Source organism: Rhinatrema bivittatum, chromosome 12, assembly GCF_901001135.1.
Source record: "Rhinatrema bivittatum chromosome 12, aRhiBiv1.1, whole genome shotgun sequence".
NCBI classification, from domain to species: Eukaryota; Metazoa; Chordata; class Amphibia; order Gymnophiona; family Rhinatrematidae; genus Rhinatrema; species Rhinatrema bivittatum.
The window spans coordinates 75,795,786-75,818,886 of NC_042626.1; the positions used below are offsets into that span (position 1 = coordinate 75,795,786).

Genomic DNA, 23,101 nt, shown 5'->3' on the forward strand with positions numbered 1-23,101 from the left:
GCTACCAAATGGCAGATGAAATTTAATGTGGACAAGTGCAAGGTGATGCATATAGGGAAATATAACCCTTGCTGTATTTACACAGTGTTAGGTTCTATCTTAGGAATTACCACCCAGACAAGTGATCTAGGCATCATAGTGGATAATACATTGAAATCGTTGGCTCAGTGTGCTGTGGCGATCAAAAAAGCAAACAGGATGTTAGGAATTATTAAGAAGGGAATGGAAAGTAAAACAGAAGATGTCATAATGCCTCTGTATTGCTCCATCGTGAGACCGCACCTTGAATATTGTGTGCAGTTCTGGTCACCTAATCTCAAAAAGGATATAACTGCACTGGAGAAAGTGCAGAGAAGGGCAACCAAAATAAGGGGCATGGAACAGCTGCCCTATGAGGAAAGGCTAAAGAATTTAGGGCTGTTCAGTTTGGAGAAGAGATATCTTAGGGGTGATATGATAATAGTCTACAAAATCATGAAAGGACTTGATCAAGTTAATGTAAATCGGTTAATTTCTCTCAGATAATAGGACCAGGGGGCACTCCATGAAGTTAGCAAGTAGCTCATTTAAAACAAATTTAAGAAATTTCTTTTTCACTCAGCATATAGTTAAACTCTGGAATTCATTGCCAGGGGATGTGGTTACAGCAGTTAGTGTTACTGGGTTTAAAAAAGGTTTGGATAAGTTCCTAGAGCAGAGCTTCCCAAACCTGTCCTGGGGACCCCACAGCCAGTTGGGTTTTCAGGATATCCACAATGAATATGCATGATATACATTTGCATAACATGGAGACTGGTATATGCAAACATATCTCATGCATATTCTGGAATCTGCAGGCCAGTTAACCTCACCTCCGTGGTGGGAAAATTTAATACTGCTGAAGAAAAGGATAGTGAGCTATCTACATCCAGTGGATTGCAGGTCCTGAGGTAGCATAAGATAACATACATAACATAAGAAATGCCATACTGGTTCAGACCAAGGGTCCAACAAGCCCAGCAGCCTGTTTCTAACAATGGCCAGTCCAAGTCACAAGTACCTGGCAAATACCCAAACATTGCATAGATCACAAGCTACTATTGCTTATTAATTACCGTCATAGCAGTTTATGGATTTATCTTCTAGGAACTTAACCAAACCTTTTTTAAACCCAGTTGCACTAACTGCTGTAACCACATCCCCTGGCAATGAATTCCAGAGCTTAACTATGCACTGAGGGCCAGATTTTAAAAGGATTACGCGCATAAATTATGTGCGTAACCCTCTTAAAAGGCTCCTGCGCACGCCGAGCCTATTTTGCATAGGCTCGGCGGCGCGCACAAGCCCCGGGGCTTTGCAAAGGGAGTGGGTCGGGGGCATGTCGGGTGGGCGGTGGGAATTTCGGGGCGGGAGGCATGTTGGGGCGTGACGCCGGCCCGGGGGTGTGGTCGAGACCTCCTGACCAGCCCCTGGGTCGGGTGATGGCGTGCCAGCAGCCCGCTGACGCGCACAGATTTACGCCTGCCTCTGACAGGCGTAAATCTGCCGACAATGGTAGGGGGGGTTTAGGGCCGGGGGGGGGGTGGGTTAGGGAGGGGAAGGTGAGGGGAGGCGGAGGGAACAGGCAGCGTGCGCCAGGCTCGGCGCACACAGGTTGCACAAATGTGCACCCCCTTCCGTGCGCCGACCCCAGATTTTATAAGATACGTGGGGACACCGCGAAACAGGCCGCAGGCTCTCTGAGACGGAACGGGACCAAGGAGGTAAGGGCCGGGACCGTAACAACTGGTTCCAAAAATGAAGCATCAATACAGAGTCCCTTTCAGATACAATTGCAAAGGTTACTCTACAACGCCCCCCAAGCCAGATTACGCGGCACACGTCTGGGTTGCCCGTTATCCCCCCTTCTGTTCTTACTTACTCTAGAGCCGTTGCTATTGGCAGTGCAGGAAGCTCCTAATATACGAGGAGTACAGTTCTATTCAAAAACAAAGAAGGAGATTTTTAAATATGCCGCATTTGCGGACGACATTCTGGTCTTCCTCACGACTCCAGACTGCTCTTTACTGGCTCTATTAGCGTTATTTAAAGCCTTTGGAGAGTTTTCAGGTCTGAACATCAATTGGGATTTCCTTCCACTTTACGGGAGAGATGGAGAGGAAATTTTCCGTTACGTTGGGCTAGCTCCGCGCTTAAGTATTTGGGGGTTTTCCTATCCACAGACCTGCGATCCATATACTCCCTTAACATAACCCGCCTACTCAACTTAACGAGGGAAAAACTGAGTCAATGGAAGGAGCTTCCTTTATCTCTAGGAGGGCGCATTAACTTATTTAAATTAGTTATACTACCTAAGTGGTTATATGTGATGCAAAATCTCCCATTTCTCATTAATCTGAATGATTTGGGGACCTTGGATAAACTACTTCGCACCTTCTTTTGGAAGGGTAAGAAAGCTCGCATCCCTCTGCGTTGGTTAAAAATGAAATGGGGTGAGGGTGGCATGGGGGTACCGGACTTGCAAAGATACGAGGTAGCGGCTAACCTGCGTTTGGTCAGAGATTGGATCTCGGGAGATTCTAATTTCATTGGCCTAGTAGCAGAGCAAACGCTCGTAGATCCGTTGGATGTACATTTTGTACTTATGTGCCCCAATAGGGATTTGACTGATGAAGTTAAGCAAGACCCTCTTATTGCACCTCTCCGACAAGCCTGGCAACACATGATAAAGAAACTAGGGCTCCTTGAGTACAGCGCATTTTTTATGTCTATTATGGGTAATCCACACTTCATTCCCGGGTCTCAATGTAGAGTGTTTCGAGACTGGCAGCTAGCGGGCATCAGCATGTTGGGGCATGTGACGGATGAGTCCGGGGTCCTTCTTTCTTTTGCAGAATTACAAGCACTATATGGGCTCCCAGGTACTCAACTATTTGGATATATGCAGATCCGTCATTACTTTAATTCAATCTCGGCTGCTTATAAAGTTCCTGCCCACCTCCATGCCCTTGAGATGTTTTTTCAGTTGGGCAAAACACAAGGTCCCTCACTATCAGGATACTATCACGCACTCACTAGGGGTCAAGCCACTGAGGCATACAGCTGTGCGGTGGAGAGATGGAATAGAGATGGGGTGTTCAGGTACCTCTTGGTGTATTTAAGGCTTGTATGAAATCTTTGACAAGTGTTACCAGTAATATGTATTATAGGGAAATGCAGTTTGTTGTTGTACCAAGTATATATAACCCCGCAAATTGCATTCCATGCGCACTTAGTGCAGAAAGCATCATGTCCCAGATGTTCCTGGCCCAGGGGGACTTTATCTCATGTTTTCTGGGAATGTCCGGGGATCCGTTCATATTGGGGGAAGATTGTGAAGTGTCTGAGGGGATTGCTAGGTGTGAAACTGCCTATGTCTCCGTATATGATTTTATTTGATTGTATCCCCTGACCACTGGTTAGAGGCCTGGAACTCCGCTGGTTTCTGCGAAAGGCCTTTGCAGTGGGAAAAAAGATTGTTTTACTCAATTGGAAGGAAACTACAAGTCCCTCCTTCTGGATGTGGCGGACACATCTTCATCGCCTGATGCAAATGGAAAACATGGCTTCAAAGACAGACCCACAACGGCGTCGGCGTTTCCTTCGGCTTTGGAATGGATATAATACAGGCGTTACCTCATCGAGCCAGAAGCCTGATTCTTAACTGTTGAAAAGATTAATGGACAGGGAAAGCAACTCACTCGTGTACTTTATCAAATGTGACAGATACAGACATGGAATTTGCTTAGTTTTTGGGGGGGGGGGGGAAGGGAAGGGGTAAAATTGCACATTATTCTTGTTAAAAGTGATGGTTAGGAGGATTGGGGATATAGAAGAAATCGCATGTCTCTAATTCCATATGTACTGTTATAACTTTTCTGTAATAAAAAATGTTTATACAAAAAAAAAAATGCAAAGGTTACCAAAAGAGTTCCTCTTATCTGGATATCTGTATCTTGTGAAAGTTCCAGAATGTCTGAAATATTTAGAGAAGCATCCTGTAGTTGAACTTGTGGTTTATTATTTAAGTTCACTTCTTTAAAAGAAGGAAGATAGTATATTTTTGTTATAGCTTCACTATAAAATGTAAGAATCCTCATCAGGTAATTCTTAAATAAATCCCTAGGAGATATTAATTTTAAAAAGGGAAAACTCTCAAGGTCAGCATTCTCAATGAATTCTCCATATTCTCCAACTTCTTGGAATGAAAACTGTCCGAATGTATCAAATTATTCTGAACAGATTCACAATGGGATATCCTAGCATCAAGTTCTTTCATTTGGTTATCCATAGATGTAATTTTGGATTCCAAAGTCAGGAATTTAATACTAGTCTCTTTCAAGACTTGTGTTAACGATTGAATAGCTCTTTCCATCGAAGTTAATGCATTCCAAATTGAATCCAAAGTTATAATCTGTGGTCTAACTAAAGGAGTTTATAAAGTCAAGCATACCTTTTGGTTCTCTTTCTCCTTCTTCTGTGGGGTTTCCATTCTCCAGCACAGCTTGAGCAATTTGTTGTTTTACCGGAAGGCCCGTGGAGTCTTGCAAACATTGACTCTCCAAAGATAATGTCAGTATGACTTCCCTTTTCGGGGCAGCGGATCTTTCTCCAGATCTTAACTCTTCCAGAAATGTTAATTCTTTGACTTCCAAGAAATCAGCAGCTGTGAACGGTGGCAATGGAGCCAACAGCGCACCGGGACTTAAAGATGCATCCTTAGCCAAGGGGATTGGCGTTCGCTCTGCGCCAAGATCCCCAGCGGCCACATCCTCTGCAGACTGTAAGGGAGACACAAATAATGATTCAATCCATGGCTGCCGTGCATCAAGCATCGGGGACAAGGTTAAAGTTTCTCTCACTCTTGCTTTTCTTTTTGTATGAGACATTATGAATCGTTGATAAGTATGAGAAGAATAGAAAATTCAGGAAATCCACAGAGAGAGCGTCTTTGCGTACTAACTAGGCGGTGGCCATCTTATTTTCCCCCCGGATATATTTTTTAAAGTTTTTATTATGAGTTTTTGCATCTATGACCAACTTCTTTTCAAATTCTCTTAGCTTATTTCATCAATGTTTTACATTTAACTTGCCAGTGCTTCTGTTTTTTCCTCTTTTCTTCAGATGGATCATTCTTCCAATTTATGAAGGAACATCTTTTGGCTAAAATAGCCTCTTTATCTTACCTTTTAACCATGCTGGCAATTGTTTGGCCTGCCTTCCACCTTTCTGCAAGTGTGGAATACATCTGCACTACACTTCTAAGGTGGCATTTTTTTTAACAATGTCCATGCCTGTTGTACACTCTTAACCTTTGTAGCTGCACCTTTCAGGGTTTTTTGTTTGTTTTTTTAACTATTTTTTTCATTTTATCAGTTTCCCTTTTGAAAGTTTACTGCTAGAGTCGTGCATTTACTTACTGTCCCCCTTCCAGTCATTAATTCAAATTTGATCATGTTATGATGACTATTGCCAAGCAGTTCTACCAGTTACTTCTCTCACCAAATCCTGTGCTCCACTAAGAATTAGATCTAAAATTGCTCCCTCTCTCGTTTGGTTCTTGAACCAATTGCTCCATAAAACTGTCATTTATTCCATCCAGGAACTTTATCTCTCTAGCATTTCCTGATGATACATTTACCCAGTCAGTATTGGGTTAGTTGAAATCTACAATATATCTGTATCAATCCGTACAACGAAGCAAAGATACACCTATAATAAATCATGTTGTATCAATCAAGTCTTTTGTGAAGAAACTATATTAATCACTTTATCTTATCTTTATATGTATATATTGGACCTTCATACTACCCGCGGTTTGCAAGTATATGAACTTGTAATTTTTACCGCTGCAGGTCTTTTTAATCATCGGTCCATAACATGTAAATTTTTTTTGTTTATTTGCAAATTTTTCTTTAGTTTTAACTGGTTTTTTTTTTTTTTTTTGCAAACTCTGGACTTTGGATTGTGAAGTGTGATAGCGCCAATTAAGGGAAGTACTTTTTCCACATTTTTACAAAAAACAGTTAAAACTAAAGAAAAATTTGCAAATACATAAAAAAAATTTACATGTTATGGACCGATGATTAAAAAGACCCACAGCAGTAAAAATTACAAGTTCATATACTTGCAAATTGCGGGTAGAATGAAGGTCCAATATATACATATAAAGATAAGATAAAGTGATTTATGATTTTTGTAAAGAAACTATATTAAAGACTTGATTGATACAACGTGATTTATTATAGGTAATTGAAATCTCCCATTATTACTGCTCTGCCAAATTGGTTAGCTTCCCTGATTTCTCTTAGCATTTCATCATCTGTCTGACCATTTTGGCCAGGTGGATGGTAGTATACTCCTATCACTATACTCTTACCCAACACACATGGGATTTCTACCCAGATAGATTCTACTGAGCATTTAGTCTCTCATTTATTTATCGAGTTTTATATACCATTGTTCGGTTTCGCCATCACAACCGTTTACAAAGTTTCGATGTTTAACAGTTTCCAAAGATTCATGTGATTGTCAACATAAAATATTGTAGGATTCTATACCCTCCTGGACATAAAGTGCCACACCCTCACCAAGTTGATCCTCCCTATCATTGCGATATAATTTGTACCCTGATATAGCACCGTCCCATTGGTTATCCTCCTTCCACCAGGTCTCTGAAATGCCAATTATGTCTATTATCATTTACTGCTATACACTCTAACTCTCCCATCTTACTTCTTAGATGTCTGGCATGGTCATACAGACATTTCAAAGTTCATTTTTTGTTTGTATTAACAACCTGCTTTTCAGTTGATAGGGATAATTTGGAATTCTTTAGCTCAGGTGATTCTTTACTTATAGGCACATGGACTACATTTGCTTTTATTGGAACCTCTCTGTTGGGTTGCTTCATTAGTATCCTTCAAAGATACATTCCTCCAAACCATGCACTGTTGAGTGACTGTCAACTTTCCCCCTTGTTCTAGATATCCTCTGGCAGCCAAGTTTCGTGCCAGAGGATATCCTTACAAAGCTATCAGCCAAGCTTACAAACAAGCCATATTTATGAATAGCCAATTATTGTTGCAGTATAAACTGGTGAAAGAACAGTCGCGGTTGGTTTGCGTGTTGAAACAAACCACAGCAGTAGCTGTTATCTCCACTTCAATCAGGAAACACTGGCACGTTCTAACATTACATGAAATTTTCCATGAACCTCCTTTAATAGTTACATCCCAGGGTTCAAATATTAGGGATAAGGGTGTACATTCTTATTTAATGGAAGATGACTCTGTGGAAGACATTGAAAGACACTTTAAGTGCGGAGCATGTCATTTTTGCACGAATACAGTTGAGGGCAAAGCGTGACAGGATCTGGTTACAGGGTACAGGATTGTCGCTCAAGCAGTGTGTATGCTATTACATGCCCTTGCCCTAAAGTATATATAGGGCACACATTAAATTACGATTAACGGAACATAAGTCTTGTGTGTTTTTAAACAAGTTAATGGCACCTTTCGTGCAACATTGTGCTGAATTAGAGCACACCTTTTTGACTCTACAGTGGACTATTATTAAACAAATATCGAATACCAGTCGGGGTGGTAATATAGCATTTAGACTGAATTACCAGGAGGCTTTTTGGATTTATATATTGAATACAGTATGTCCTGCGGGCATGAATGACAAATTGAACTGGACATCGTTGGTATAATTATTAGTTACGTGTAAGCATTTGCATGTACAGATTGCATTTCGATTGGCCCTCTAGTGCTTCTGTTCCACATTGTGATTGGTGCATCAAGTAGAGGTGATTTTGATTGGTCCTTTCCAGGTCAGATGACATGTATAGATAAGAAATGGACGCCATTTTAACGTTCATCCGTTGCATGGATTTTCCAATGCGGTGGAGACTTTTTTCTTTACATCTGTTCACGCTTTGGCATATTGACAGAAAAGAAATATCCCCTGATGAAGGACAATGTTTGTAATTCGGCCATATTGGGAGGACAGTAAGAATATTGAGCATATTATAGATAGATGCTGAGGATTCAGTAAGAAGTGTTTTCTTCACCCATTACATTCTCATGTTCATGCACATGGAGAATTTTATTAAGAAGTTTTTGAAAGTACATTTTTAATTTATTTTTTAGATGAAATATTTTTAATGAAAATTTAGAAAAAGTTATTTAGTTTAGGTAGGAAGGTGGTTGGTAGTTAATTGGTGAAATGATGTAATTATAAATCATTATCTGGGTTCGTAATAGTTGCTACTTTTGGGGCAGATTTAAAAAAAAACAAAAACGCATGGGCGTACATTTGAGCGCGCGACCCGGTGTGCACAAATGTACACCCAATTTTATAACATGCGCGTGCAGCCACACCCATGTTATAAAATTGTGTCGGCGCGCGCAAGGGGGTACACACTAGTGTAAATTGTGCGCACCAAGCCCTCGGGGAGCCCCGCTGGCTTTCCCCTTTCTGCCCCCAGCCCTAAAGAAACACCCCCCCTCCCCCGGTACCTTTGTTTTGGAAGTTACGCCTGACCCCCCTGTGCCAGAGTCCTCGGCCCTGGGACATACGCGCATCCCGGGGCTTTACGCGTGCGGCCGGGCCTTTTTGAAAATAGGCCCGGCGTGCATAAGTCTTTGAAAATCTGCGCCTTTATATGAAACTATCAACCTGTTAACTTTTTATGTGTTGTTGATCCATTTCTAACACTTGAGTTTTCAGGTGTAGGATTTGCACATATTCAGTGCAATACACTCTAATTCTCCCATCTTACTTCTTAGACTTCTGTCATTAGCATACAAACATTTCAAAGTGAGTTTTTTGTTTGTATTTAGATTCTGCTTTTCAGCTGACAAGGATAATTTGGAATCTTTTAGCTCAGGTGAATCTTATAGGCACATGGACTACTTTTCTTATTATTGGAACCTCACTGTCGAGATGCCCTAATTCTAATGCATCATTAGTATCCTTTGAAGATACCTCTCTCCGAACCATGCGCTGCTGAGCGACTGTCTGCTTTCCCTTTTGTTCTAGTTTAAAAGCTGCTCTATCTCCTTTTTAAAGGTTAGCGCCAGCAGTCTGGTTCCACCCTGGTTAAGGTGGAGCCCATCCCTTCGGAAGAGACTCCCCCTTCCCCAAAAGGTTCCCCAGTTCCTTACAAAACTGAATCCCTCTTCCTTGCACCATCGTCTCATCCACGTATTGAGACTCCGGAGCTCTGCCTGCCTCTGGGGACCTGCGCGTGGTACAGGGAGCATTTCAGAGAATGCTACCCTGGAGGTTCTGAATTTAAGCTTTCTACCTAAGTGTCTAAATTTTGGATTCCAGAACCTCCCTCCCACACCTTTTTGAATGTTGTTGGTACCCACATGTACGATGAAAGCCAGCTCCTTCCCAGTACTGTCTAAAGTCCATTCTAGGTGATGCGTGAGGTCTGCCACCTTTGCATCAGGTAGGCATGTTACCATGCATCCTCATGCCCACCAGCTACCCAGCTATCTATGTTCCTAATAAACGAATCGCCAGCTATGTCTGCCGCCCTAACCCGTCCCTCCTGAGCAGTAGCCCTGGGATACTCATCCTCTGTGAGAGGACATTGCATCTCCTGGAGAGCAAGGATTTTCCTGTTGCACCTGGTTGATGCTCTCTGAGACCTTCCTCCTCAAGGCAACACCAGGGCTGTCAGTCTGAAGTTGGAACTTGACTACTATGTCCCTGAAGGTCTCATTTATATACCTCTCTCTCTGCCTCAGCTCCTCCATGTCTGCCAGTTTAGCCTCCAGAGATCAGACTTGTTCTCTGAGAGCCAGGAGCTCTTTGCACTGCAGGTAAAAAGTCAGACATGTGACATTAAATGCAGAAGCCTGGAAGGACCCCCTCTTGCTGCTGGATTGCTGCCTTCATCTTAATTTTTTTGAGTTCTTAGTTTATGTTCATAAAAGAGAAGGAATGTGCAGATAAGTCCTTTAAATTTATTGGTATATTTACTAATTAATCTAGTAGTGACCTACAATGGGATAATTAAACTCTCGATAAGGCTTGGGGCAATCCCGAGCTTTAAATAAAAGGCTGATTGAGTTTTAATGTGGAAGTGTTTTTCCTGCCTATAAATCAAAGAATGAGCTAGGGGTTGGTGGGGGGGGAAAGACAAACTGTCAACTTTTTCCTACCTTTTGGCTTTCATGTTATAAGACACATGCATTCTTACACACTCTTTTTTTTTTTTTTTTCCTCTTCACAAAACTTAAAGTCTGAAATTTCCCAACACTTGCCCATTCTCTTCAGCAATATGATCCTCTCCACTCAGTGCTTGCAGGATATTGCGACACTACCCAGCCATGACCAATCTGCCAGTTCCAAGAGAGTTGGGTTTCTGGGGAGTTGTAGTCTGCTGGTACCAATCTGGCCTGCAGTATCATCCTGTCATTCTTCCTTTATCAGCCCTTTCTTTTGTCCTTATCACTTTCTCTCTGCTTTTGTTCTCAGACTTGAAGGGTGATTTGTTTGCAGTGCTACAACCTTCCAACCTTTTTCCTACCACTATCATTGCCTATAACAGCAGACCAGAACCATCAGGCCTATCCAGACAGAGGAGGTGCCAGCTTTGAATGGATTTGCTGCTAGATTTCACAAGGAATTTGGGGGGAAGCTAGTATGACCACTTGCTATTTAATTCTCTGAGCTTCCTTCATCCATGCATTTGGCTGGAATTAATTGAATTCCTAAAGAAGGTAATGAAAGAGTAGTGTGTAATTCATGTAGACCCATCTCACTGTTTTTGTTTTGGGTTTTTTTAAAAATGAAAAAAAAAAAAAGGGTCTGGGCTCCTGGTGGCAAAATTTGAGGAGGAAAAAAAAAAAAAAGCTACACATGCACACCTTGCCCTACCCAATCGCTTCTTCTCGGGGATAGGGGTGATTCCTCCTGCCCCCTGCTGGTTTTTATCCCCCACAATGGGGTCTGCTGACCCAGACTAACACCACAACAAACCTCTGCTACACATGGGCTATAGAAGCCGGTAGGACCTCATTTAGGAATAGGCAGTGTAGGCACGTACCCTAGACACTTAAAAGCTGGGACTCCCCTGCATGCCATCATTTTAAATCCTTGGAGTCATCCTCTGATGACGGGATGTGGGCACTATTAAACACTAAATAAATATCGTGTTGGTCGGGACCTGTGCAGAATCTGGGTTTCTTCTGGAGGCGTTCAGTTACAAGAATCCTGCATATCTTTCTCTTTTGGGCTGGCAGTTTCCTTGTGCTCAGTCCATACCAATCTCTTTTGGGCTATGGTGCCCCTGAGCCTTCCTTCACAGCTATTTTAAACCTCTGAGCCATCATTGGCCAGGGCCCTCAGACAACCTGTGTCTGAGCCCCATAGCTATAGGACATAAATAGTGCATCGTTCATACAGTTATTGCAGCATCTTCTGGATCTGCACATTAGTATGTGTGCGCGCCCTAAATCTTTCTATGTGCCCCAGCATAACTGCTGCTTCAGTAGGTGTGTAGGCATGGGGTCCATCATATGTACTCCAATGGTTACTTCCAAGCCTTTGCCAGCCCAGCATGGCCCTGGCTGCAATGATCCAAGTATCCCTTTGGTGATTTGTTGCAGCAGAGAGATTTTTCATTGCTGTCCATGGTAATTTCTAATACGGAGACTATCTGATCATCCCCATGCAGCTGTCCGCAGGCCCTGCCACCCCCACTCATCCCCAGTAAATATTAAGGCAAAAGTCACAGCTTTCCTCTTTCTGTTTTTGTTTGCAGATGTTCTCAAACAGTGAGGAAGCTCTCATCAACAAAAAGCTTCCCAAGGAACTGCTGCTCAGGTAAGGAGATGAAGAGGAGGAGAGGGAGGTAAGGCCAACTTGAAAGGAGGAGGGTGAAGAGATAAAAACTGAGGTTTCAGGCCTGAGAGGCAGAGGAGAATGCCTTCTTCTCTCTAGCATAGGGTATTTATTTTATACAAACTTAATCGCCTAACGAAAGTTCAAGGCAATGGATGGAATGAACCAGTTTACATCATAAAAACAAAATATTAACATACACAAAAACAAACTCGATAAACCTGAGCTTAAAATGCAAAATCTGTCAAATCTCAGCATAAAAGCCTGGCAAGCTGGAAGAGCCAAGGTCCTTGAACTGGGCTGTGACTAGTATGGGAAGCCAATGAAGGTCGACAAGAATTGGGATAAAGAGATGGACCAGAAACTAGAGATCCAGAAGCATTCTGGATCAACTGTAGAGGAAAGTTTTATCCAGAAGGCCCAAGAACAGAAAACTACAATAATTCATTCCTGAAAGTACAAGAGCCTGCACCACTGACCTTCCATGAGAGAAAAGGCTTAATGTAACCATAAGAGAGCATGCCATAAGAACTGATATTTTCCAGATTGAAATTGAGGTCCAACAAACACCCCCAAACTCTTTACAAAGGGTTTGGCAAGAGAGAATCCCTCTGAAAGAAGTTGACCATCAAAAGCTGAAACATTGTTTACTAAACCAGAGAGTCTGTTTTATCTATGTTAAGAAAGAGTTTAATAAAACGTCATCCACCGAGATACTTCTGATAAGTGGCTCCTGCTGCACTTCCTGTATCCCCAGCTCCTGCGGTGAGGCGTTCCCTCGGCTTTGTGGGAGGCCTGACTTTGTACTAGAATTGTGCTTACAGAATTTCTGCTTCATGTCCTCCTTCTGTATAAGCGCATTGCAAACAAATTGTGCACAAGGGCTGGCCAGAGTTGGTGCACAATTTTACTAAAAATTACAAAAAGACAGTTTTGACCTTTAAATAAGCAGCTAGCTAGGATTGGCTGCACATATCTGTGGGGTATCTTAATATATCTGTGTTGTGAATGGTGTAGGAGTTGAGCCCAATGCTCTGGTATGCTGCTGCAGAGCCCACTGTCACCACCTCTCCTGAATCTTCTGCTCTCTGAAGTCTCTCCCAGCCTGTCTGTATTTCAGCACAGTATGTGCCTCCTTGCATGGCAGTGTTGAGCAGTGCTTTTTAGTTATATGTGTGCATTGTGTGTTTTCACAGAATCTTCTCCTTCCTGGATGTGGTGACCTTATGCCGATGCGCACAAGTCTCCAGGGTAAAGATTGGGGATCTTCAAGGGCATTTGGGTGTTTGATTTTTTTTTTTCAGCTCCCCTAAAGCATTAGTGGCACATTTTAGAAGCTTGCTCACAGCTCGGACTGGTCCCATGGAGTGGAGCAAGGGCAAGCCAGGATGAGAACCCTTGGAGCTGCTCCCTCCCTGTCTCAGCACTGTGCTTTGAGATTCATAGAAACATGAGAAAAGAAAAAGACCACACGACCTATCTAGTCTGCCCATCCACACAACTGCTCAGCCCTGCAATCCCTGTCACTCCGTTGGAGATCCCCTGTCCCATGCTTTCTTAGTGCTTGTACCAGGGCTGGAATTGCAAGCTAGGACTAGCCTCCCTTCATTCGCTTTGACTTGTTGTCAGAGGACGTGGTTAGTGCAGTTAGTGTAGCTGGGTTCAAAAAAGGTTTGGATAAGTTCTTGCAGGAGAAGTCCATTAATGGCTATTAATCAAGTTTACTTAGGGAATAGCCACTGCTATTACTGGCATCTGTAGCATGGGATCTTCTTAGTGTTTGGATACTTGCCAGGTTCTTGTGACCTGGTTTGGCCTCTGTTGGAAACAGGATGCTGGGCTTGATGGACCCTTGGTCTGACCCAGCATGGCAATTTCTTATGTTCTTATGTTCTTTGTTTCTCCCATCAAGGCATGGAATGTTCTGGCTCTGGATGGCAGTAACTGGCAGCGGATTGACCTATTCGATTTCCAGCGGGACATTGAGGTATAATGAGGCGATACATGGAGCCCTTCTCTTCTATCCTGGTAGAGAGGAATCCCCTGGGACCTTCTCTCACAGGCTTGAGAACATGGGTGATGAGTTTGTACAAAGTCTGTCTGTCTCTTTCCATTGGGCCTTCTGAAGGAAGACTCCTCCCTTGTAGCAGTTCTGAGCCCTGCTTGAGTTTTCGGGTAGAACATGTCTTGAGTTGAGTGGCCCACCTCCTCCCCTTTCCCAGTGCATTCTGTGAAATTGAGACCTCAACAGCTAAGCTGTCCCCCAGGCTGCATATGCTGCCCCATGCAGAGTCCAACCCTTTGTGTGCACGCTGTGTGAAAGTGTTGTGCAACTGTTCCCAGCAGCCATGCCAGCATGAACAGTGGTCCCAGAAACAGAGCTCAGATCTCAGTCCAACTAGTGTGCAGGAGCTTCATAGACATAAGCAAAAACCCAAACTATTGTTTGAAAGAGGAACCAGAGAGTACCAATTTTTAACAATATTCCCTGTGCGTATCCGGATCAGTCCAGACCATGGGTTATGCCTCCCTTCCAGCAGGTGGAGACAGAGAAAAACTTGAAAGGCGGCACCCTTACTTACCTGGTGTGCCTCCTGCATCCCTTCAGTATTTCTCTGTCTCCAGCAGATGGAGATGGTGCAAACCCTGCAGTCTTGCTCAGTTTCTGGGGGTGTAGGCTATCCCTTGAAATAATTGAGTGAACTAGCTATATAAAGTTTTGAATCAAGCAAGTTTATAAAAAAAAAAAAAAGTCTTCTGCAGCAGGGAGTGTTTCCCAATCCTCCCAGGGGGTTGTTAGATCCTGCGGGGTCATCCCCTCTGGTGGCAGGTTATTGGAGCTGGGGTTGGTAACACCGCGGGGCTCCAGTCAGGTAAGGAGCTGGGGAAGAGATTACCAGTGGTCCGGTCCCTCTCTTACCTCGTGTCAAGCTTCAGCGTTTAAAAAAAAAAATTGAAATTTTTGGTGGGCTGCAATCCAGGACCCCTTCCCATCCGAATTGCCACGTTTTTGATGAATTTTGCTGTGTTTTTGCCGAGTTTTGGACTGCTTTCCCTCCTCCATGATGCCATGGCCATCTTTGTATGTGGCATGTGGAGAATCGGCCGCGTGGTTTTCTCGGGCCAGTATTTGCTCCCGCTGCCTTCCGGGAGGGGAAGGCAGCTCCCTTTCTGGGTCTACGGCATCAGCTAAGCCCTGGGGGGGCTCAAAAACGATCGGCTCCGCAGGACCCTCGGGCTAACCCTTTTCCCCTCAGTGCAGGGACGGCAGCCATTTTAAACACTTTTGCTGCAGCTCAGGCAAGGGCTATGGAGGATGGGGAACTTCCCTCTGCGCTGTCACCGGTTCCTGCAAGTCCTGATAATCCTTTTGATCAGGAGGACCCTGATGTCCCAGGGGGGGGATGATGATGATTCTGATTCCTTTTCTTTAGATTTTGTCCTCCTTATGTATAAAGCCTTTCTGGCTTCCAGGTCTCCGCAGGGTGGTGCCTTGCTGGCGAGACCTGTGCAGGGACCGGCCCCCAAGGTAGCTAAGCGCACGGATGTGCCCACGTCGCTACAGGTCGCGAAGTTAAAAGGCTCCTTGGCATCAGGAGGAGTAGCCACTCCGGTAGTACCGGGCAGTGCGGCTACAGCTACAGTGACCTCTCCTTTCCTTTCTCCCCGGCTGGGGCAGTACTTTCTGAGCTTGGGGTGGAGCTCCCTCTGGATGCTCCGCTGCAGGACTCTGTGGACCCAGTCCTGGTGGGATTGAGAACGCCGACCCGAGCTTTTCCTTTTCAACCCATTCTTCAGCAGCTGATGACCAGGGAGTGGGACGCTCCGGATGCTGGTCTGCGGGTCGGTCGGGCCATGGATAAGCTGTGTCAGTTACTGGATGAATCTCTGGAGCTCCTGCGGTCCCCCAAAGTGGATGTGTCAGTTTCGGCTGTTAAGCGGACCACCATTCCAGTCGCAGCTTTGGCGGCTCTCAAGGACCTTCAGGATCGCAAGCTGTAAGTACTGCTTAAGCGCATTTTTGAGGTGTCGGCCCTAGGTATCCGGGCGGCAGTGTGTAGCAGTTACATGTTGTGTGCGAGCCTGCGCTGGGTCCAGCAATTGCTGACGTCTAGAGATCTTCCTCCGGGAGAATCAGAGCAGGCGGAGCATTTGGAAGCTGCGGTGGCATATGGAGCGGATGCTCTGTATGACCTTCTCCGCACTTCCTCTCGCACAATGTCGTCGGCAGTATTGGCAAGGCAGCTTTTGTGGCTCCGAAACTGGTCCGCAGATGTTTCCTCCAAGACTCAGCTTGGGGCTATTCCATTTAAAGGTGTTTTTTTATTCGGTGAGGATTTGGAGCAGATGATAAAAGTCCCTGGGAGAGAATAAAGTTCACAAGTTGCCAGAGGACAGACCGAAGCCCTCTAGAAGATTTCCATCATCCTGCTCTCTTTTTCGAGGGCAACGTCTGTTTCGGCAGAGCAGGCTGCAAGCGCCCGGACAGCAGAACCAGCGGCCAGAAACTAAGCCTGGTCCTTGTCCTTTTGAGGGTGGTTCTATCTCATCTCTCGCCTCCAAGGCTATGCAATGAGATGGAACCGGCCCATCCCTCTGTTCCACGGGTTGGGGGTCGTCTATCCCGGTTGTACGAGGCATGGGCCAGGATTACTTCAGATCAGTGGGTGCTAAGCAAAATAGAACACGGCTACGCTTTGGAATTTGCTCGACGTCTCCAAGATTTCTACTTAATATCCCCATGCAGTCCCCAGGTCAAATGGCAGATTGTTCATTCCCTGTACGTACCAGGATCAGTCCAGGACACCTGGGTTGTGACTCCGCACCAGTAGATGGAGACAGACTAAAACTTGTGGGCGGAGCCATATATAAGCCCCTGTGCCAGTCACAGCCCCCCAGTCTTACTCTGTCTCCAGTAGATGGTGCAGGTCCAGTCACAGCCTCTGCCTGACCTGATTCTGGTGTTTAGTCAGGTTTGATTTTGAGTTAGTTTTTTGTCTTAGTTTAATTGTTTAAATTGGGTTTTTGTTTTTTAATTCTTTCCCGGGTGCCCTGCCTCCCAGGGGAGTTGAGAGGTCCTGAGGGGACTACCCTCCCCCGGTTGAGGCCGCTGCCAGGGTTGAGGACCCGGCTAAACTAGTGGCAGCGTCAGGGGTGACACCAGGGAGCCTGGTTCACTCACCCCTGCAGGAAAAAGGGCTTTCAGAACCAGGGACAGCGCTTTTTTCTGTAAAAAAAAAAAAAAAAAAAAAAAAAAAAGTTTTACTTTTATTTTCTTGCGGCTCTCCGTTCCTTGGCGTTGCCGCTCCGTTTTCGTCGGTGAGGGGGCGTCGCCAGCTGGGGGGAGGTCGCCGAATTGCGCCGTTTTGATCATTTTTTAAATTTTCAATTTTTTCCTCTGAGGTAACTTTTTTTTCGTCGCGCCTCTGTTTCCCGCGTTTGCCGGCATGCCTCGCGGTTCGCAGTGCAAGGCCTGCGGCTCGGCGCGCGCGCGTCTCTCCCGGGACAGCCTTTGTTCGGCTTGTGTCCCGGGTGATGAGGGCACCTCAGCAGCACCTCGGGGAGCTCGGTCCAGGGTCGTGCGATCGCCGCCGCGAGGTGGGGGCCCCTCTGACACGCCTCAGGAGCTGTTCCCGCTTAGCGCGGGAGTGGCAGCCATTTTGGCCACCGGCCGGGAAATTTCCAGGGAGACGGTGGGGGCTTCGTCTCTGCCTCCCGCGCTTTCCCCGCAGCGTGCCAAGGCGGGAGAGGTCCCCTCGGAGGGGATTCGGTCCCAGGAGGATTCGTGTAGCGATTCAGCGGATTCCGGAGAATTTTCTGAGGACTTTGCGCTGTTGCTGCGCAAAGTCCTCAAATATAAGCGCAACAAGCGCATACGGGGGAAAATCTCGCGTGCGGCTGTCCGCAAGTCCCCACCACGGAAAAAGAAGGCCAGGAAGAGTGCGGAAATGGCCCAGGGCTCGTCCAGGGACAAGCGACTTCCCCGGGGGCTCCCGCAAGAATCGGATTCCGAGGATTTTTCCGGAACGGATTCTGAGGCCTCCGAAGAGCCCCTGATGGGGGCCGGGACGGCAGCACCGGATGGAACGGCGCAGCCCAGTGCAGGGAAAAGTGCACAGGCCTTAGACGGGGACGACCCCAAAGTAGTTCGGCTATTCCGCAGGGAGGAACTGTCACCTCTCATCCCAGCTATTCTCCAGGAGCTGGGGATTGAGGCTCCCCCGGTGGTGGTCCGCCAGGAGGCGAATATGGATCCTGTTCTGCTCGGTCTCACAGGGCCGGCAGTCGCCTTCCCTTTTCATTTTTCATCTACGGATATCCTATTCAAGGAATGGGATACTCCGGAGCTGGGTTTGAAAGTCAGCAAGGCCATGGATAAACTTTATCCTTTACCGGAGGAGGCGCTGGAGCTCCTCAGACTTCCTAAGGTGGATTCGGCAGTGTCTGCTGTCACGAAGAGGTCTACCATCCCGGTCACGGGAGCTACGGCCCTCCGGGATATTCAAGACCGGAAGTTGGAGGTACAACTCAAAAAGATTTTTGAGGTTTCCGCCCTGGGAGTGTGAGCCGCCATTTGCACGAACTTCGCCATGCGAGCTAGTCTGCGCTGGGCCCAGGTTCTGCAGGCTAATGCAGATCTCTCTCCGGAGGAGTCTTCCCAAGCAGATAGGTTGGAAGCAGCTATTGCGTATGGGGCTGATGCGCTCCATGATCTTTTACGCACTTCAGCTAGGTCCATGGTTTCGGCAGTGTCGGCACGCCGTCTCCTTTGGCTGCGCAACTGGGCAGCGGATGGTTCGTCCAAGGCTCACCTCGGGGCGTTACCCTTTAAAGGGAAATTGCTGTTCGGAAAGGAGTTAGATGACTTGATGGTTTCGCTAGGCGAGAACCGAGCGTTTAAGCTGCCAGAGGATAGGGCCCGGGCGCGCTCTTCGTTTTCCAGCAGAGCTCATTTCCGGGGTCCCCGAAAGTCCAGGCCGCAAAGATCCACCGGGTCCTCTTATAGATCGTCCTCTTCTCGAAACACTCACTGGCAGCAGTCCTTTCGAGGTAAACGCTTTGGCAGGCAAGGAGGGGCCCCATCGGGTGCGGGGTCCAAGCCTTCGCAATGAAGTTCGGCCGGCCCATCCCTCCTTGCGTCCTCACCACGTTGTCCCAAACGTGGGGGCGCGTCCATCCTTGTTCCTCGAGGTATGGGCCAGCATTACGTCGGATCAGTGGGTCCTCAATGTGATAAGACACGGCTACGAGTTAGATTTTGCTCGCATTCCAGCGGACAAGTTCCTGATCTCGCCCTGCAAGGATCCCATGAAGAAGGTGGCGGTGCTAGACACCATTCGAAAACTAGAAAGCTTGGGGGCCATCTCTCCGGTTCCGGTCGATCAGTACGGCAAGGGCCGTTATTCCATTTACTTCATAGTTCCCAAGAAAGACGGCACTTTCCGACCCATTCTGGATCTGAAAGGAGTCAACAGATGCCTTCGGGTCCCTCACTTCAAGATGGAGACCATTTGTTCGGTGATCGCGTCAGTGCGGCCAGGAGAATTCCTTGCGTCACTAGATCTCACAGAAGCATACCTTCATGTGGGCATCCAACCAGCGTTCCAGCGGTTCCTGCGGTTTTGCATTCTGGGAAGACACTTCCAGTTCCGGGCTCTTCCGTTCGGCCTGGCGACAGCGCCTCGGACATTCACGAAAGTGATGGTGGTGGTGGCGGCGCACTTACGTCGGGAAGGCCTCCTGGTTCACCCTTACCTCGACGATTGGTTGATTCGGGCAAAGTCAGAGAGCTTGTGTCGGCAGGCGGTAGCCAAGGTGCTTCAATTCTTGCAGTCCCTGGGCTGGGTAGTCAACTACAACAAGAGTCATCTGGAACCCACTCAGTCCTTGGAGTATCTAGGAGCTGTCTTCGACACAAAACGGGGCAGAGTGATTCTCTCTCAGGAACGGATATGCAAACTACAGTCTCAAGTGCAACGTCTTTTGTCTCAGCACCGTCCGCGAGTCTGCGATTACCTGACGGTTCTCGGATCTATGGCCTCCACGCTGGCGTTAGTCCCTTGGGCATTCGCTCACCTGCGGCCGCTGCAGTCTTCATTGCTTTCCCGCTGGAAACCGATTTCAGAGGAATTTTATCTTCCACTGCCTCTCGACAGTCAGGCGCGCTCCAGCCTGAGCTGGTGGCTGGATTCCAAACATCTTTCCTGTGGAGTATCTCTTCTCCTTCCCAACTGGACAGTGGTGACCACGGATGCCAGTCTTTCCGGTTGGGGTGCAGTTTGCCAAGGGAAATCGGTTCAAGGTCTGTGGTCAGAAGATCAGACCCGGTGGTCTATCAACCGCCTAGAGTCCAGGGCGGTCCGTCTGGCATTGCAAGCTTTTCTACCCCTCGTACGAGGAAAGGCGATCCGAGTATTGTCGGACAACGCTACCACCGTGGCTTACATCAATCGCCAGGGCGGGACGAAAAGCCCTCAAGTAGCGGAGGAAGCGCGTTCCTTGATGGCCTGGGCAGAGCGGCATCTCAGCGATCTCGCTGCGTCTCACATAGCAGGAGTCGACAATGTCCAGGCGGACTTCCTCAGCCGGCACCACCTGGATCCGAGAGAGTGGGAGCTGGCGGAAGAAGCGTTCCTTCTCATTTGCAGGACTTGGGGAACGCCCCACATGGACCTGATGGCCACGTGGAACAACTCAAAAGCTCCGAGATTTTTCAGTCGACGCCGAGAAAGAGGAGCAGAAGGGGTCGACGCGTTAGCTCTTCCCTGGCCAGCGGAGGTGCTACTGTATGTGTTCCCACCGTGGCCCATGATCGGCAAAATCCTGCGGCGCATAGAATTGCACCCGTCCAACGTGATCATGGTGGCGCCGGAATGGCCGCGCCGTCCGTGGTTTGCGGATCTGATCCAATTGTCGGTGGCGCCGCCCCTTCGTCTACAGGGGTTTCCGGGGCTCCTTCGTCAGGGTCCCGTCTGTTTAGAGGATGCGGATCACTTCTGTCTCGCGGCATGGCTTTTGAGAGGAATCGATTGAAGCGCAAAGGTTACTCAGATGCGGTAGTTGCCACGTTACTGAGATCCAGGAAGCAGTCTACATCTCTGGCTTATGTTAGAGTCTGGGTAGTTTTTGAAGAATGGTGCGTAGAGCGGGGTCTGGATCCCACTTCCGCTTCTATTCCTGATGTTTTGTCTTTTCTCCAGGCTGGGCTGGCCAAAGGTTTAGCGTGCAGTTCCCTTCGGGTCCAAGTCGCGGCGCTTGGTTGTTTGCGTGGTAAAATCCGGGGAGTCTCCCTGGCTCTCCACCCGGATATCTCCCGTTTTCTTAGGGGAGTGAAGCACCTCCGTCCTCCTTTACGGCTCCCTTGTCCATCTTGGAACCTCAACTGGGTGCTCTCGGCCCTATGCTCAGCTCCGTTTGAGCCTTTGAAGCGTTCTACATTCAAAGATCTCACGTTGAAGACTGTATTCCTGGTAGCGATTGCGTCCGCTCGTCGGGTTTCCGAGTTGCAGGCTCTGTCCTGTAGAGAGCCCTTCTTGCGCATTTCTGATTCAGGGGTTTCCTTGCGGACCGTTCCCTCTTTCCTGCCTAAGGTCGTATTGCCTTTTCATTTGAATCAATCGATTGAACTTCCCGCTTTCGCGGTTGGGGATTCTTCCGACCCGAAGTTGAGGGACTTGAGAAAACTAGATGTGCGGAGGTCTCTTCTTCGCTATCTAGAGGTCTCAAATTCTTTTCGTTTGACGGATCATCTGTTTGTGTTGACGTCGGGTCCGAAGAAAGGTTCTGCGGCGTCCCGCACAACGATCGCCCGTTGGCTCAAGGAGGCCATTGGTTCCGCGTATATTCTGCGCGGTAAATCTCCGCCGGTGGGTCTTCGAGCTCATTCGACGAGATCTCATGCTGCGTCTTGGGCAGAATCTTCTCAGGTGTCGCCTCAAGAGATTTGCAGGGCGGCTACCTGGAAATCGTTGCATACCTTCATTAAACATTACCGATTGGATGTTCAGGCCACTGATACTGGGGGTTTTGGAGAGAGGGTTCTCCGAGCGGGACTCTCTGCTTCCCACCCTCGATGACTTAGCTCTGGTACATCCCAGGTGTCCTGGACTGATCCTGGTACGTACAGGGAAAGGAAAATTAGTTTCTTACCTGATAATTTTCGTTCCTGTAGTACCAAGGATCAGTCCAGGATCCCACCCACAGTGTTGCGCTATAGTAACGGAGAGTCCGCTCATTGTTGTTTTTAATACGCTGACCCCTTGTTTTGTTCGCTCTCCCGGTTGGGGAGTCTGTTTTCCTGTAGGGGTGTTGGAGTTATTTTCGTTTACTTAGTAAGTTTTCTATGGTTAGCTATGTTGGCTTTTGGATTTTTTTCTACTTTGACATTACGTATGACTGGGGGGCTGTGACTGGCACAGGGGCTTATATATGGCTCCGCCCACAAGTTTTAGTCTGTCTCCATCTACTGGTGCGGAGTCACAACCCAGGTGTCCTGGACTGATCCTTGGTACTACAGGAACGAAAATTATCAGGTAAGAAACTAATTTTCCTTTAGACTCTCAAATGCCTCCTAGCTCTTGGTGCTGTAAAACCAGTTCCTCCAGAACACTGGAGGACAGGGAGGTACTCCATTTACTTTGTGGTTCCAAAGAAGGAGGGATCCTTCCGACCAATCTTGGATCTCAAGAAGGTAAACAAGTCTCTCAAGGTGCCGCATTTTCACATGGAAACTCTGCATTCCGTAATCTCGGCAGTACGCAAGGGAGAATTTCTAGCCTCTCTAGATCTGATGGAGGCATATTTACACATTTCCATTCGCGAGGATCAGCAGAAGTTCCTTCGCTTTATGGTCCTGGGAATGCATTATCAATTTTGTGCTCTGCCGTTTGGTCTCGTGACCGCCCCCCGTATGTTCAACAAGTAGGCGTCTCTCCGGAGACCAGGCCTTCTCATTCCTCCCTACCTGGACGATTGGCTCATCAAGGCGAAGTCGAGGGAATGTTGTCTAGAAGCAATCCACAAGGTTACTGCTCTCCTGGAATCCCTCGGATGGGTAATCAATCAGGCCAAGAGCAACTTGGTTCCTTCTCAAACATTGGAGTTTCTGGGAGCTCGGTTCGACACTACAGTTGGGAAATGTTTTCTCCCGATGGACCGAATGCACAAGCTAATGGGGCAAGTTAGTCGCTTGTTGACTCTTTCACTACCCAAGGCCTGG

The 23,101-nt window shown here is 47.1% G+C and overlaps 1 protein-coding gene across 7 annotated transcripts in view; it reads left to right on the top strand.

Annotated features, from left to right (window-relative positions):
- The window catches only part of FBXL20 (F-box and leucine rich repeat protein 20), a 142,296-nt gene that overhangs the window by 35,748 nt on the left and 83,447 nt on the right, over positions 1 to 23,101 (top strand). For all 7 annotated transcript variants that reach the window (XM_029573025.1, XM_029573028.1, XM_029573030.1 and 4 more), the window contains 3 exons: positions 11,804 to 11,865; positions 13,080 to 13,134; positions 13,796 to 13,870. In XM_029573025.1, coding sequence (XP_029428885.1) covers positions 11,804 to 11,865; positions 13,080 to 13,134; positions 13,796 to 13,870 — 192 coding nt within the window. The remainder of the gene's footprint in view (positions 1 to 11,803; positions 11,866 to 13,079; positions 13,135 to 13,795; positions 13,871 to 23,101) is intronic.